The sequence below is a fragment of the Rhinolophus hipposideros genome (genome assembly GCF_964194185.1).
Source record: "Rhinolophus hipposideros genome assembly, chromosome: 2".
Lineage (NCBI taxonomy): Eukaryota > Metazoa > Chordata > Mammalia > Chiroptera > Rhinolophidae > Rhinolophus > Rhinolophus hipposideros.
In genome coordinates, this window is record NC_138048.1 from 60007643 (window position 1) to 60024186 (window position 16544).

The following is a 16544-nucleotide window of genomic DNA, read 5'->3' on the forward strand; positions in this document are numbered from 1 at the left end:
GAAGGGAAGAATGTTGAAACATCTGATTATTCTTTTGAAAAAAATCAATTTAGATACTCACAAGATACATTAAAGTTGATTCCAGATAGGTTTGAAAGCTATACTTAAAAATAGTGACCATAGACTAATTAAAAAAAAAGGTGACTACTGAGATAATGATGGAAAAATTCAAAAGGAAAATATGTTTGTCACCGACAAACAAAACTATTTCTAAGTAAGAAATACCATCATGAAAACTAAAAAGTAAACAGCTGAGAAAATATGACAAACCACTAATGTCTTTAATACACAAATACTATTTTCCAAATCATTCAGATTTATCCCAAAGACAAATGGACAAGGGTATAGAAGACAATTCTTAAATTCAACCCGTAAATTTCTAACAAATGTATGAAAATATACTAGTTAAATAAATACACATTAACTACATTGTTGATTGAGAAAACGAAAACCAAAAATGCTTTTGTCTATGAAAGTAGCTACGTTTGAAAAAAATAATCCTGAATTATATCAAGGGTATACATTGCTGATCAAATGTAAGTTGGTGTATTTGGCAAACAGTCAACCTATATAGCCAGAGTTTTAAGAGCTCTTGGACAATTTTATACTATGTGTAAAGCTGGGACTTTGTTCTGAACTATATACCAAAACAGAAAGAGCTTTATTCTCAAAAATGTTTGGTGAGTTATTAATTATAATAAAAAATGGAAACAACTCAAATGTCTAAATATTTCAGAAAACAATCTATGTTATCTTCATTAGAGTATTATACAGTTATTTAAAAGCAAATTTATCAAGGGATTTAATGACAATAAAATTCTTAAGTGAAGAAAATGCAGCATGTAAAATAATTACAATTAGTAAAAGGTAAAAAAAAAAATCACCAAAACTTGTCTATATCCGCCCCCCCCCCCGCCAAAAAAAAAAAAAGACACAAGGGAAATACACTAAGATATTTTTGGGTATTTGGTTCAATATTATTTTTTTCTATGTTTCTGCATTGTCTTGAAGTTTTCTATAAATATGTATTTCCCATAAGGAAACACATACATAATAAATGTCACAGTTTTTACAGGTATAGGAAATACCACACTTACAGCATCTTAGTTTTACATGGGGAGAAGGATGCTGGTCAGCCTGGAGGTTCTCAATTCTATCAGCATATTTGAGTCATCTGAGGAGCTTTTAGATCATTCTGACTCCAGGGACCCACTCAGATCAACTAAATCAGAATGTCTTGGGGAATGGCCTGGCAATAGGTATTTCTTAAAACTGGCCAAGTGATTCTAATGTACACCATGGCCTGAAAACTACTTATGAAACCTCTTCAATCAGTGCTTTTCCAACCTTAATGTGCAAATGAACCTGAGAACCTTGTTAATGTGCAGATTTAGTAGGTGGGGGGTGGAATTCAAGATTCTGCTTTTCTAACAAGCTCCCTGGTGATGCTGATGCTGCTGGTCCATCCAGCGACCAGACTTTGAATAGCAAGGCCTTAAACCTTACCAACTGTGGGCAAAACAGTTCATTTATATTTTATGCCCTTAAATTACTATAACAAACTGTGTGACTCAGGTTCTATTATTCTTCACTAATTTACACAGGAGGAAGTGGAGGTTCAGAGAAGTTATAACAGATGTCTGATGGGCTTTGTGACTCCAACCACCTCTAGCATCTCTCTGTGTTGAAAAGAGACCTTACAAACAGATGCAAAAGGATTAAAGCTAGATTAACATTTAGGCCTGTATAATCTCAAATGGCTAACTGCACATGAAAAACAGAGGTGTTAATAGATGCTTCAAAGGCCAGACTTGATTCTAACTGACAAAGTTAAGTAGCAGCTACAGCATATGTTTTTAGAAGGTTCCCTCTCTCTTTTCACTCTTTTTTTTGTTATGGTAAGATATTTGTAACATGAAATTTGTCATTTTAACCACTCATAAGTGTATAGTCTAGTGGCCTTAATTACATTCATAGTGTTGGGCAACCATCATCGCTATTTTCAATAGTTTTTATCACCCCAAGGCCAAATGCTGTACTCACTAAGCAGTAAACCCCCGTTTTTGCTCCTCCCAGCTCCTGGTAAACTCTAATCTACTTCTGTCTCTATGAATTTCCATATGTTAGATATTTCACATAAGTAGAATCTTATAATATTTGTCTTTTTGTATCTGGCTTATTGTATTTAAGGTTTTCAACGTTCATCCATGTTGTAACATGTGTCATTCCTTTCTATGGCTAAAGAATATTCCATTGTTTTATATACATATCACATTTTGTTTACCCATTCATCTATTCATGGACATTTTGGTTGTTTCCCTTTTTTGTCTATTGTGAATTATGCTGCAGTGAATATTAGCATGTATGTATCTGTGTGAGTCTGTTTTCAATTCTTTTGTGTATATACCTAGGATTTCAATTGGTGGGTCATGTGTTAACTCTATGTTTAACTTTTTGAAAAACTACCAAACTGTTTTCCACAATGGCTGCACCATTTTACATGCCCATCAACATGTACAAAAGTTTCAATTTTTCCACATCCTCCCCAATACTAGTTATTTTCCAATCTTTTAGAATTATAGCTATCCTCCAGGTATGAGGTGGCATCTTATTGTGGTTTGTATTTACTTTCTCCGGATAGCTATTATAAATATGTTGAACATCTTTCCATGTGCTTATTGCTATCAGAATGTCTTCTTTGGAGAAATGTTTAGGTCTTTTGCCCATTTTAAGCGTGGGTTGATTGCCTTTTTGTTGCTGCACTGTAGGGGTTCTTTATATATTCTGCATATTAAAAACTTATCAGATATATAATTTGCAAATATTTTCTCCCATTCTGTGGATTGTCTCTACACTCTCTTAATAGTGTTCTTCTTACCTTTCTCCCACAACTATGAAATAAATACATGCTTGACTGGAAACATTGGGAAGTATTGAAGAGTCCTAAAAAGTATAAGGAATGAGGAAAAGCACCATAGTCCCAACTGAAAGTTAACTACATTTTGGCACATTTGTTTTCCGCCACTTCTAATATTTACATTTACTTTACATATTTGAATACATTTCTACACGCAGTTTTGTACCCTCCTTTTTTTGTTTTTTACTTAACATACTATAACCATTTTACTAAGTCACTAAAAACTCTGTAAATGTAATTTATTGGCTGCACATATTTTACTGTATGGATCTACTGTAATTTACTTAACCATTCCTGAATGTTGAAAATATAAGTTATTTCAATGTTTTCCTATTAATAATAACCTGAAATTAACATATCACTGTGGGGACAGAGCCCCAGAAAGCAGTTTCCAGGCTCTCGGCCTCACATAGAAAGGTGCTGGCTCAGGTAGTAGATGGCCATCAGCTGTTGTTAGTTGGCCGTCAGCTGTAACCCGTAAACCATTGGCCACTAATACAACTGCTGTGGCTACAGTAGCAGAGAAATGGGGGCTAGCAAGAAGATAGTGGCTGAGCCTACAAGCGGCGCAGTGAGTGTTACAAACAGTGTGGCTCCTGCTTCCTGTGTCTCCAACCCAGCCACCAGGGAGAATATAGTAATATGACTGCCCTACTTATGGGTCCGTGAGTGTTCCTTTTTGGGCTTACCGTGTCCTGCGTTCTTATGTGGGGAGCGGGACCAGAGACCCCACCTGACACCCCACAGGCCGCCCCGCACGACAAATGGCACAGCGAGCAGGGTCCCCTGCATGACACATGGCATAGTCGGCAGGATACAGTGCTGGCCAAAGCTTTCAGAAGGGTGGTGGAGCAGTTTGTGTATATGAACACTCAGTCTGAGGAAGACCAGGAGGAGCAGGTGCCGGAGAGCTCAATCCCCGTGGAGGGGTGGAAAGACATGGATGGTTCCCCAACCAGCAGAGGCTGGGGAAAGCGAAAGTTGTTGCTGCCCTGAGGGCTGGGAACTGCTTTTTGGGGCTTTATCCCCACAATCACTCTCTGGATTTCTCATTTTCTTCACATATCATAGAATTTTACTACCATGTCTAGTAGAATTACTAGATAGAGGGCTCATAGCAATCCCTTGCTTGAAGGGCAGGCTTCTGCTAAAATGCAAAACATCTCTGGCAAGCTCACCGTGCCATACTCATCTGAACACGCACTAACTTCCACCACTGTGAGATACTGTCTTTTAACATAATTTTGGTTCTGATAACAAGATGTCATCCTAGAAAGTGTCACTAAGGGATAGAGGCTCAGGATGTTTTCACTAAAGATAAAGGTAGGGGAGGGAAGGTGAAAAAACAAGCGGAGACAAGTTGGAAGTGAGGGATTGTCCTGGGCAGCGCTCAGGAGCAGCAGCAGGCCTTGGAGCCCATGAGGAAGAAAGGGAGACAGGAAAGTGTGAAACTGGACCATGGCACCATTCTATCTCGGGCTACTCCTAGTTCCTGGTTATATCTGTAATGCTTATTGCTAGATGCACAGATTGTTTTACCAGGTAGGTGAGGCAGCTTGCCCAGTGACGTGAGCTTCGAAGTTCCCAAGTGAATGTGACTGTGAATTGGTGGATGCCATCTGAAATTTTAGTGACCAATTCTTCCTACATAGCTGAGAGTGCCCACACCTGTAAATACTGCACACAAAGTCTTACAATCTGCATAATTCCATTTTTGTCTACTTACACCATTGAGAAGAGACTTGCAGTCTGGAGTTAAGAACAGAAATTTCTCCTTGGAACAGTTAGTTTGCGCAATTGTATAAGTAACTTCATAGTTCCATCCAGCCACCACCTGAAACAATTTTGAATTGAATATTTAAAGGGCAGCTTAAACAGTTTCACAGTGTCATGAGGACGTTAGTATACTGTCTGTCATATCATAAGTACTCAAAAATATAAACAATTATTACTAGGCAAAAGTCATGACTGAATATTAAGCTCTTTATGACTCTCACACCCCTCAACACACACACACACACACACACACACATACAGACACACACCCCTACACACCTGAAAATGAAAAGCAATATATAAAGTTACTGTATTTCCTTAAGTAAGACCTAGCAATATTTGTTCTGCCAGAGGCATGAAAAAATGTTCTATTGAATTTTGTGAAATATGAATGATATTCTTCTAAATGGTTAAAGACAACTTTGGAGCTAGAGTGACCTTTAATGGTAGGTTCTCAGGTTCCCAGACTGTCAGGTAATAAGACTTCTCTGCTTTATTCTGGACTAGTCTCATCCTGATTGCTGGTTTTAGACATAACTGAGTAGAATACACACTTTGTATGAAAGCAAGTTGGAAGGTCTCTTAAAAGCTAGGAATGTTATTATCCAAGTCACTAATATTTAGAGACTGAACTACAAGGGACCCAATCAACTGTCAGTAAAGATTTAATGAATGGAAGCAATGAAAAGACCAGATTTACGAGTATGTATGTTTCTTAAATGATCATATGGAAACTATAATTTAGAGTGTACTCAGAAGCTATGCCAACCTTTTTAGGTATAACAATATTTTGGAGCCATGATAGCTGGTGATGCTCTAGTTTTCTTAAAACCTTACGGCCAGAATGTGTCTTTCATTTCACCATCTCTAGGAAGAACATGTAATGCTGACTACCCACTCATTAAAACCTATCTCAAATGAAGGGGTCTGATTAGCCACCCGTTTCCCCTTTCCATAGTGCAGTATCCAAATCACTGCAACTAAAGAGAAAGCTCTTTGCCTCCTGTGCTAGTCAGATGACACCATAAAAGAACTCCCTCACCACCAGTCGTGGAATCATATGGTTTCCTTCAGCCAATGGTTTATTTTAAGTAGTGAGACCCTAAATATAACGATCCAACAAATTTTAACAATACTGTGTGAAATGAAGAATTAAAAAACAAACCTGTCTCTGGGCCCTTTTTACTTCTTTAAGAGAAAAGAGGTGGGAACGATCGGTGTTGTTGTTAAAATGTTGAATGGCATGTCTCAGAACGGGTTCCAAGTCAGAGCTGGCAGTTGATATGGGGTGCACACAGCCAAGGCAGTTATACTCAGATGTCACCACAGGGCCCTCAGCTTGACAAAGAAAGAATAGGCAAAAAGGGCAGAGTTAATGAGCAAAACCCACATTCAGATACAATGCCCTAAATAAGTAAAATAGTTTCAAAGGCCCTGGTAAACAAACTTTGCAGTAAATCCAAGAAGGCATTAGGAACAGAGAACACAAAACTGCATTTCAGACAAAACAAAAACAAAACCCTATCATTCACTTAGGAACATCTTACATGAACACTATTGTTCAAAATTATTTTAAATTTATTTAAAAGTCATTTTAAATTATAGAAGCCATACTTAATTTATTATGTATTATAATAATATCTCTTATGAAAAAGTATAAAATTATACATATACTACTGTTTATTTTTCATTGTTAATTAAAGCTCTTTGAAGCTTGGTGTAAGATGTTTTATTATGAATTCAATCCGACAAACACATGTTTTGTACCTGCGGAGATATGCCAGGCACTGAGCTAGACTACGTAGATATGTGAATTTGTCAGTAATGGTCACTGCCATGAAGGAGTTGGGCAGTGTAGAGAGGGAGAGATGAAACTGTAGATGGATCACTTCAATATAATTCTGTAAGAGCACAGAAAGGCAGGAGCCTGGAGTGAGCTCAGGACTTTTCTGAGGAGAAGAGACCTGAGACAGGAAGGGTGAAGATCAGTCCAGGTCAAGCAGGCAACAGAGGAATGAGGCCTGAGAAAAACAACAAATGGTTCCCAAGAAAGCAGGATGAGTCAGGGGCAGGGGTGTGAGATGTTATGTATACACATTTTACCAGGGCTTAACTCCGGAGGCAGAGAGGGGTGATTGAAGTCTGAATGGTGGTTATAGAGAGAATTGTTATTGGGTCTGGGATGCTCTCTGGAGGCCAGGTGTTGCTAACCACATTAAAAGGGTCATGGGCTCCTTGGTGAACCTGATGAAAGCTATGGTGCCCTGTCCAGGAAAATGCTCGTACTCACAATATTCTCCACATATGTTCAGGGTCTCCATAGACCCCCCTGAAGTAAATTAAGAATGGTCTGCTATAAGAATGAGGAGCCACTGACAGGATTTTACTAAAATGATGTAAACTATTAAAACAGGTGTGAGTTTGTATTAACTTACCAAATAATCTTTACAGCAGATAGCCCTAACCTTCTGGCCAGTAGAGGCCCATGCCAAAGTCCTGAAGGATTCCTAGGCCCCTTCCCAAAGGGACTCTTGCTGCCCAAATGTGCAAGATCCAAACAGAATCAGGAGACCAGCAATGTTCTACCTTCCCTCAGTTGTTAGCAGGTCAGCACAACTCCCCTAGCAACTGTTTCTTGGCTTTCACTCCATAAGTACACGTGTCAGGAAAACAATTTACTGGATGAATATTCATGGCTCCCCACCAACCCACTCCTTAATGAAGTTATGTTCTATCAGTGCAGTGGGCAAAGTTAAAAACCTGGAGGGGAATTACATGGGAAAGATGAGAAAATTCCTTATTGGAGAACAACAACAAAATAGATGAACCCAGAACATGAAAGGGGAGATGGAGTAAAGTCCAAAGGCTGGTTTGCCTGACATAAGGGCAGCTCTGACTGGGGCAAAACAAGAGATGGAGCAGGAGCCTTTTGAGGGTGAGAGGAGTAGGGGAATATGTAAATTCAGTTTTTCTGAATGACAGGATGATTTTCCACCTTGCCCCAACATTTCTAGAGAGACCTTTTAAAAATTAAAATAAAGATTTTAAATTTTGAATTCTGGTCAAAAATGTTTCAGGTGAAGGATTGTGGAACTAGTACCTAGTAATTTCTGAAGGTGTAGCAAAGAGCTTTTCTCTCATAATATATAAGCTCTGTGTTCTGGATAATGTGAAAATTTGCTTATGAGATAAAGTTCTTAAACTGAATAATAAAAAGCCATTCCAAAACAATTTACCAATTTGTAATTTCTTTTGTTTTTGAACTTTTTTTTGTTTTTTAATGCAACTTCTTGTAAGAGCTGAAACTCAAGGGATAAGGTTTCTGTGGGTTTCATGTAGATGAGTAAGGCCAGAACAGGACAACTGCCATTCTGGTGAGGTTCAAGAATGTGGCTGAAGACGCTGTTCTGGGGCCTCATGTACTGAAACCATATCTTGCAGAAAACCAGTTCTGGAGTGACTTTCGTGATTGACATCACCTAGATGTGCCCATTCTTCCATATCTGGCCCCTCTGCCAAAGGAGGGAAGGAGCTAATAATAGTGGTGATATCTATTCATAAGTTGTTCCATACTTACAGGGTCTACTATACCAACTCTGCTACTTACTAGCTGTGGGATCTTGGGCAAGATATTTATTAACTGCTGTGGGCCTCAATTTCCTCATTTGTAAAGTGGGGCTATTAATACTTTCCTGATAAAATTGTTGTGAAGTTAAATATGTTAATACATGCAAAATGATTAGAACCCTGGCTGGCAATAAGTGCTCAATAAATGCCAGCTATTATTACTTTTATCCCGATTATCAATAATACATTATTATGGTATTACCTTTAGGTATGTCATTTACTAAATGTTTTCAGTCTACAACAACCCTGTCCAGAGGGAATTACCACAATCCTCTTTTATAGCTAAGGAAAAGGGAAGCCAAAAATGAAGAGGTTTTGAAAGATTCCATGCCAGGTCTGACCTCAAACCTGTGCTTTTCTCATTCGAGGATGCTGCCTAAAATTGAAGGTTCTCATCTTCTCATCCTTTGGCAGAGCCCTCGCACAGACACCTACTACAGCGCTGCTCTCAGGAAGAGTCTGGATGACTGGCAGAAACCTGGCCCCAACCTCAGGACTCTGCCACTCAGCCCCCAAAGCCCCACCAAGGCTGAGAGTGGCATCTCTATTACTGTCCTCTGAAGGGAGTGTTTCCTAGGTTGTGCTCCTGGTCCCCACACAGAAACAGTTCCTTTTCCCCAGAGCTGCGCCACTGGATAGATCTGTTACCTGGAGTAATCTGGCAGGTCTGGGTAGCCACAGAGAATTTTGTCTTCCCTCTCTTCCTCACGGTTGCTGTGCATTCTCCTGTGGCCTAAAAAAAACAAACAAACAAAGAAACAAACCATTTATCTTAATCTTTCAAATGGGAAGTACACCTAGGACTGTTGTGAAATATAGCTTTCCTTTCTTTAAAAACTTGTCAAGATTTTTTCTAACAGAGCTTTGAGATATAAGGATGAATGTTTTTATAACCAAATTATTATTATTTACAAACCATTTATATTCAGGAGACATCAGAGAAGAGGCAGTATAAATGACAGTTTTAAAGTATGAGGTTTTTGTTTCGAGTCCTGGAGATATGTCTTTTTCACCAAAATGGACACAATGCCCTAAAACCAGCTTGCTATAAACTCTCCTCTTGCCTTACCTTCCAACGTGAGTGTTCAAACTGCACACAGAACGTCAGTGTTTTCACATTAAAGAGGTGAATCCACGTATTGTGGAGAGTGGCTTGCTTCCTGGAGATACCTTCTGCAATCTCCCTTAATTAAGGCCAAACAACCAGCTGTGGTGTGGCACGCATATATGAGGCAGTTGGTTAAGATAGCTGTTCTTCTTCAAACAAGGGTCTTGATATCATGTATCTCCTTTTATTTTCCAACAACCAGGTGAGGTTAATTTTATCTCCATTTTACAAGGGAGTGCACTGGTTTCAAGTGGTCAGGCCAGCAGTATTCGTCCTTAGGCCTGTGCATTGGAAACACCCACTGTCTCTCTTCACCAGCCCTTGATCGTGGCCCAAATATTGATTTGTTGTGTCTCTGCGCCCTGACCCACACGTCCCAATTTGTCATTAGAGCCCTCTTCTTGGGGGAGGGCTCTCTTCATATTTAACGTCTGTCTATGCAAGAACACACATCGAGCATTTGACTGTTCTATACATTTGAGGGTTATGTGCTTCTCTCACAAACAGGCTCAACAATATTCATTGTTCCCAGCACTCGTAAAAAAAAATCTGTCAGGCTCGAGGAGAAAACTAGAGGCGCAGGAAAATCAACATACTTACAGCTTTCTCTGCATCTTTGTAGTCACAATCCTGCCAGGTTTTGCCACTTTTTACAGGACAGTCTCCCTCCTTGATTTGGTACTTGACAGCATAAAATATGTCATGGTTCTCCTGAAAAGCAAATAAAGAGAGACCAAAGATACTTAGTAAGTCCCCCAAGTTACTCAGCAGAAAACCATTTGTGTGGCATACAGTTATGAATATTTGATCTTGATTTAATTCAACAAAAGCAAAACATTTATTAAAAACACTGAAAGTTGTAAATACTTGAAGAACGTTCATAACATATTTATAAATATATACAGAGGATGCTAAAAAAATGCATACACATTTTAAGAAAGGAAAAAACTGTATTAATTGTAATACTCAATATATACCGATAACAAAAGATGAATGCAAGTCACATTTGACTTCTGCAGTTACAAGGTGCTCAGAGTGGTTACCATCAGCATCCAGACACTTCTGATTACAGCGAACTACTGCTTGAGCATAGATAACATCTCTTAAAATGTATATACACTTTTTGGTGCCCCTGGTATTTTTTAAGTTACGAATCAGTATCCATAGTATTAGTCTATTTTTGTAGAAGCCAACTTATATGCACATGTATGATTTGTAAAAGTCTGGAAAGTTATGCAGTAGAGCTGTTAAGATGGTTGTCTCTCAGTGGTAGGAGCATGATTGTTGTCACGCGGGAGACTCTACTCAGCGCCATTTGTCTTGCGAGGAAGCCTGCAGGGTCTCTAGTCCCACTCCCCATATAAAAATGCAAGATATGGCTAGGCCAAAAAGGAACACCACTGAGCCATATGTAGGGGAGTCATACCACTATAGTCTCACTGGAGGCTGGAGCCACAGGACCTGTAACCTGCCGTCAGCTTCTCTGCCTGCCACCCAAGCGACTCGCTGACCAACGCAGACGCAACAGTTATATCAGTGGCTATTGGGCTAACTAGTAACAGCTGACGGCCAACAAGCCACAGCTGATGGCCATCTACTACCCAAGTCAGCACCTTTCCATGTGAGGCCAAGGCCTGGAAACTGCTCTCTGAGACTCTGTTCCCACAATTGTTTTTCTCTTTCTTCTTTAAATAAAAATTCCTGAATTACTTGAGTACTTATTTTTAAACACAGTTTATTACTTGTACAGTTATATAAAACAAACAAGAGATCTTTTTCAATTTTGAAAAATATGTTAACAGCTATTTCTGAATAATGGGATTAGTTATCGGTAATTTTAGATTTTTCTTTGCTTTTCTGTTTTCTATTTTTTATAACATGTCATGAAATAATGAATAAAATTTTAAATGCAAAGGTGATGAGTTAGTTGAGCTTTCAGATGCAAAATCCTGGCATGTTGGAGCAGTAAGTCACCTGAGAAAAGATGTTGTCCAGGCCCTCATTTTGCAGGTGAAAGGAGGCCCTGAGTAGATGGGGCATAGCTTAGGCAGCCTCCCACCTTGGAAAAGCACATCCCAGGTCTACTGACTCCCGGGGCAGTGCTCTCTGAGAGCCTGTGTGGGTCAGAGTGTTTGTGTCTGAGAGATGATAGAGTCAAACGAGATAATCTCCAAGGTTCCTTCTAGGTCTCAGATTTTGATAAAGCAGATGATGGTAGTGGTATAGGTGATGCCCATATAGCAAAATAAAGAGCAATTGTATGGACATTTTAGAACAAAAACTGACATTTGTGATGCATGTCAGCCAATGACAACACCCATAAAATGTTGCTGAGGGCACAAGGACTCCCATGATTACACTAGTTTGTGAAATAGAACTGCTCGATTTTTCTTTCAGAAAAAAAACTTGTCCACTGTGTTTTTTCTTTAACCTCATCATGTCAAATGTCTGGATTCTTTTTCTCCACTGAAATAAACAATTGCCTAACTATCAAGGACACATAGTGAAATTCGCTAAAACTATTGAAAAATTTATATTTCTTGAAAGCACACATCTTGTTAGGATTTGCTTTCAACCTGAGTACATCAGTCAGTGATAAAAAACATTAAAGACCAACTAGAACGTGGCTATTACCCTTGATGCATTTGGCCATATGGAGCTTATGGTAGATATTTTGTCTAATGCAGTTTCACCACGTGAATCTCATTTCTGAATGCTCCTCTTAGATGTACCCCTTCCCACTGTACCTTAGCTTTATTGAGGTATAATTGACAAATAAACGTTGTTTATATTTAAGGTGTATAATATGGTGATTTAATATACATACAAATTATGAAATGATTACCCCAATTAAGGTAATTAACACATCATCACCTCGCATAATTATTATCTATTTGTGTGTTTGGTGAGAACACTTAAGATCTAACCTTTTAGCAAATTTCAACTATACAATACAGTATTACTAACTCTAATCACCACGTTGCACATTAGATCCCCAGGATCTATTCATCTTATAACTAAAAGCCTATATTGTTTGACCAACTTCTCCCCATTTCCCTCACTCCACAGCCCCTGGAGTAACGACCATTTTACTTTCTGCTTCTGTAAATTTGACTTTTTTAAATGCCACATGTAAGTAAGATCATACAGCATTTGTTCGATGTACCCTGTGAAGCACCCCCTCCCCATTTGACTAAGTTCCTGGAGTCTCCACTCTGCATGCAAATGCCTCTTCCTACCTTTGTTTCATTTCACCCTAGAATACTGCTCCGCTAATTACCCAGGAAGCCAAACTTGGTGGCTGCAGACTAGTCATACCCTGCCTTCCAACCCCAGGCCAGAGAGTGGTGTTGGTCTTTTCTATGAGCTTCTACCTTTTATTACGGTTCTTTGGTGATTGGGGTGTGTGTGTGTGTGTGTGTGTGTGTAAGGCCTGGGCTCCAAGTGATAGCACAAATCCCAAATGACCTCAAGGTTAAACACAGCTCACTCACCGTCTTGATGACTTCTGTTATGCGGAACAATACAAACTGGTTGCCACTTTGGTTTCTCTCGTTATACATCTTTAGAGCTGTGTCCACAGCCTTAAATACGTCTTCATCATTGCAGTCAATTTCTTGTGAGTTGTACTCCTGGGGTAAAGTTGGTAGCAGCCTGGAGCAAAGGAAAAGGAGGGCAATTAACTTCATGATTTAAATCCTTCTCTGGGAGTTTCACCAAGCATCGGGAGCTAACTTGGACACTGATATTAATTCTCTCCAGCCTCTTATATCCTCTGTCTCTCCTCTCTCTGCCTTAGCACTCCAGGGCCCTGATTGGGTTCCTGCTGCCATACACTATTTGCCTTCTTTGATAAGGACAAATGACTGCTGTGTTACCCAAGCAGATACCCGGAAGTTGGAACGTTACAACACTGGGGCTGTTGACCTGCTTGTTTACATTGGGGAAGTATGTGGGAGCACAGAGCACATTTCCAGGTCATTGCACAACTCTGCATAGCCAATCAGAGCAGAATCTAATAAAGGAGGAGAAAAAAAAAACCAACCACCTATGTCGCTCCCTTTCCCAAAACCAGTTATGAAGGTCATTACATGTGACAACAATGCGACTGTGCAGACACCTTTCAGGAAAATTGCTTTGCAGGACATCTAGTTGCAGGAAAGCAGCCTGCTACCAATCCTGCTCCGTGCCTGGGGAGCTTATGCACAGGAATATAATGAGTGCAGGGAGGCTCACATCAGGACATTGGCACAACTACAAATGAAAGATGGACATCCTAACTCGTCTCTGGCCCAGCCAGCTGCCCTCCACTCAGTTGAATTAGGTGTAAAAAAGAAAATACCAGGGTGGAGGAGACCAGTGAGAAGCATAAGAAGGGATGGGTAGAGTGAAGCCCTGCTTAACCCTGTCCTTGCTCCTTATTTCTAGTTTGGTGGTTATGGGCGTCTTACATTCACCAAGCCTCAGTGATTTTTCTGATCAAGTTAGACTATTCAGGGAGTGAAGGTCTAAGGGTTAAAGATACGGGCTAGCCCTTAGTAGATGTTTGCCTCCACGTCTTACCCTCCCTCCTCCCCCCGAAAAGATGTTGGATTTCGTGTTTGTTGTCGATCGAGACTAAAAGCTTGGCAATTTAGTCTCTCTGAGAGTCCTCGAAAAAGAGGGGTCAATGTGGGCTGAATGGTGGCCTTGTCACCCAGGGCAGGAACAAGAGCTGGGCAGTAAGTCCAATATTGATTCTAATCCAGCTCTGCTACTTAATTACTATGTGATGCTGAACAAGTCAGGGTCATATAGCCTTTCGGAGCCTCAGTTTCCTCATCTGGAAAAGTGAAGCAACGTACTACCTTAATGAGGTTTTTTGAGAAGTCAATGAGATAATATAGGGGTGGAGCCTGGTAATTAGAGCCTATAAATTATATCTAATATTAGAGAGAGGTGATTAAGGATCCCTGACTCACTGAAGCAGTTTCCTGTGCACGGTGATGGCAGAAGGAAGATTCTAGGGTGTTTGTCTGTGTGTATGTGTGTGTGTGTGTGTGTGTGTGTCTGTGTGTGTGTATGGTTGTGGGGATGTAGGAAGTAAAACTAAGAGGAAAGAGACTTAGGCTGGAAAGAAAGGGGGCCCACAATGATGGAGAAGCTGGAGATGGGAGAGTGAGATGACTGATGGAGCACAGTCCAGGAGGAGTGGAAAGGAGGTCAAGGCTGATCACAGTGGCTGTTTCAAGTGAAGACTCAGAAGCAGGATTTGGCAGTGTACACAGGCTTTATAATAAACCGGACAGAATGTGTTTTTGGAGGAGGCTGTTGTGAGTTCTATCCCAGTCCCTCAATCTACTGACGTAACAAACATTAAACTTTCCACACTTTTTAGCTATCATATGACAAGTAATCTAGAAAAGGAGCAATCAAATGTATGTTGTCTAAACCTGTAGCACAATGTAAACTGACTAGACTAGGGATTGTTTCTTAGCCCATTATTCATCTGCAGCAACTGTGTTTACACATTATAAATGCATTGAATTGAAATGAATTGAGAACTTCCAATCCGATGTTTTCCAGGCAACATTTTCAGTAACTAGGCAATGTTGGTGAAAGTATAAATTATAAAACACTACTCAAATGTTTCTGTAAGTTATTAAGCTATGTAATTTTCTGGTCTTCCCGGATTTCACCTTTCTCTACTCTTTATCAAAACAGCAAGCCGGTGTTCACCCCTCCATGACAGAATGATTCTGCAGGGCTGACATTCGGCAGGTGCCACCCTGGTCGTTTATGGCAGGCCACTGTTCTGACGGGTTCCTCTATCTGCTCTGGCTGGTCAGTGCTTGTGCCATATTGGTTGTTATACTTTTGGGGAATTATCTTTTTGGCTCCAGGAAATGAAGTCTAGCTGTGCTCCAAGGAGGAAAGGAAAATGGGCTGCCACCATCACCATTTTTTAGAGAAGGAAGAGGAGGCGCAAAGAGGTTTAATTACTTTCTTAGGGCCTTCTAGTCAATAAATTGTAGTACAGCCAGAGTTTCTGGCTTTAGAGGATTGTTGTGGTTCGGCAATGAGAAGCTAGGATTAGAACCCACATCAGCCTCCTCCAAAGCCACACTCTTTCCCATTTATTATACTGTCTGAATACACTGCCAAGTCCTATTTTCCTTCCAGTTCTATTGAGAAGTAATTGACATACATCACCGTATAAGTTTAAGATGTACAGCATGAAGGTTTGATTTACATATTTTGTGAAATTATTACCACAACAGGTTTAGTTAACACTGAATTGTCTCAGAGACACAATAAAAAGAAAACAATTTCTCCTTGTGGTGAGAACTCATAGGATCCACTTCCTCTCTGAACGATTTCCCTGTATATCACCCAGCGATGTTAACTAGTCACCACGTTTTCTATCCCATTCCCAGTCTTTACTTATCTTAAAACTGAAAGTCTGTGTCTTTTGACCACCTTCCTCCAAGGCCTGTTCTGGAGTCTTCACTTGAAACACCCGCCGTGATCAGCCTTGTGCTCCTTTCCACTCCTCCTGGACCGCGAACCACCAGTCACCTCCTCCCTCTCCCACCTACACCTTCTCCAGCATTGTGGGCCCCTTTCTTCCCAGCCTAAGAACTTACCCAAGTCTCTTTCACCCTTATTATTGTTCTTACTCCTCTCCCAATCAGGACCTAGTGCTGCCATCACCACACACCTCAAACTGCTTCAGTAAGTCAGAGAGAAAGAATTGAAAGTCTTATTAGCTTGTGTCTAAATGCTGGGGCCTGATTTGGGAAGAAGGGAAAAGAAAGAGGATTCAAATGTGGAAAAAGAATCCACTGGCACCAAAAATGAATAAAGACAAATTTCTGAGACTAGAGAGCCTCTAGCCTGGGAGACGATATGAGAAGAACAGAGGGGTCTAGGGGTCTGGAAGCAGAGGACACCTTTGCCCTGCTTTCTGGACATGTAGCCTGGAAGGCAGCAAGACCCTAGGGAGAGAACAGCTACGTGGTATCTCTTGGCAGTCATGTTATCAGCAGTCTTACAGAGACTCCTATATCCCCAGTTTGACATAGAAGAAGCAGATAAACTAGACTCAAAGAGTGGTGTGAACAGGGTAGGAAACAT

The 16544-nt window shown here is 40.2% G+C and overlaps 1 protein-coding gene across 1 annotated transcript in view; it reads right to left on the reverse strand.

The window, feature by feature from the left end:
- Positions 1-13299, reverse strand: part of KNG1 (kininogen 1) — a 29854-nt gene extending 16555 nt beyond the window's left edge. Inside the window, exons 1-5 of the mRNA XM_081070842.1 lie at positions 12923-13299; positions 10029-10139; positions 8969-9053; positions 5859-6031; positions 4644-4751 (exon numbers count right to left, since the gene is read on the reverse strand). Of these exons, the coding sequence (XP_080926968.1) occupies positions 4644-4751; positions 5859-6031; positions 8969-9053; positions 10029-10139; positions 12923-13117 (672 nt within the window). The 5' untranslated portion in view covers positions 13118-13299. The remainder of the gene's footprint in view (positions 1-4643; positions 4752-5858; positions 6032-8968; positions 9054-10028; positions 10140-12922) is intronic.
- Between the last annotated feature and the right edge of the window lie 3245 nt (positions 13300-16544).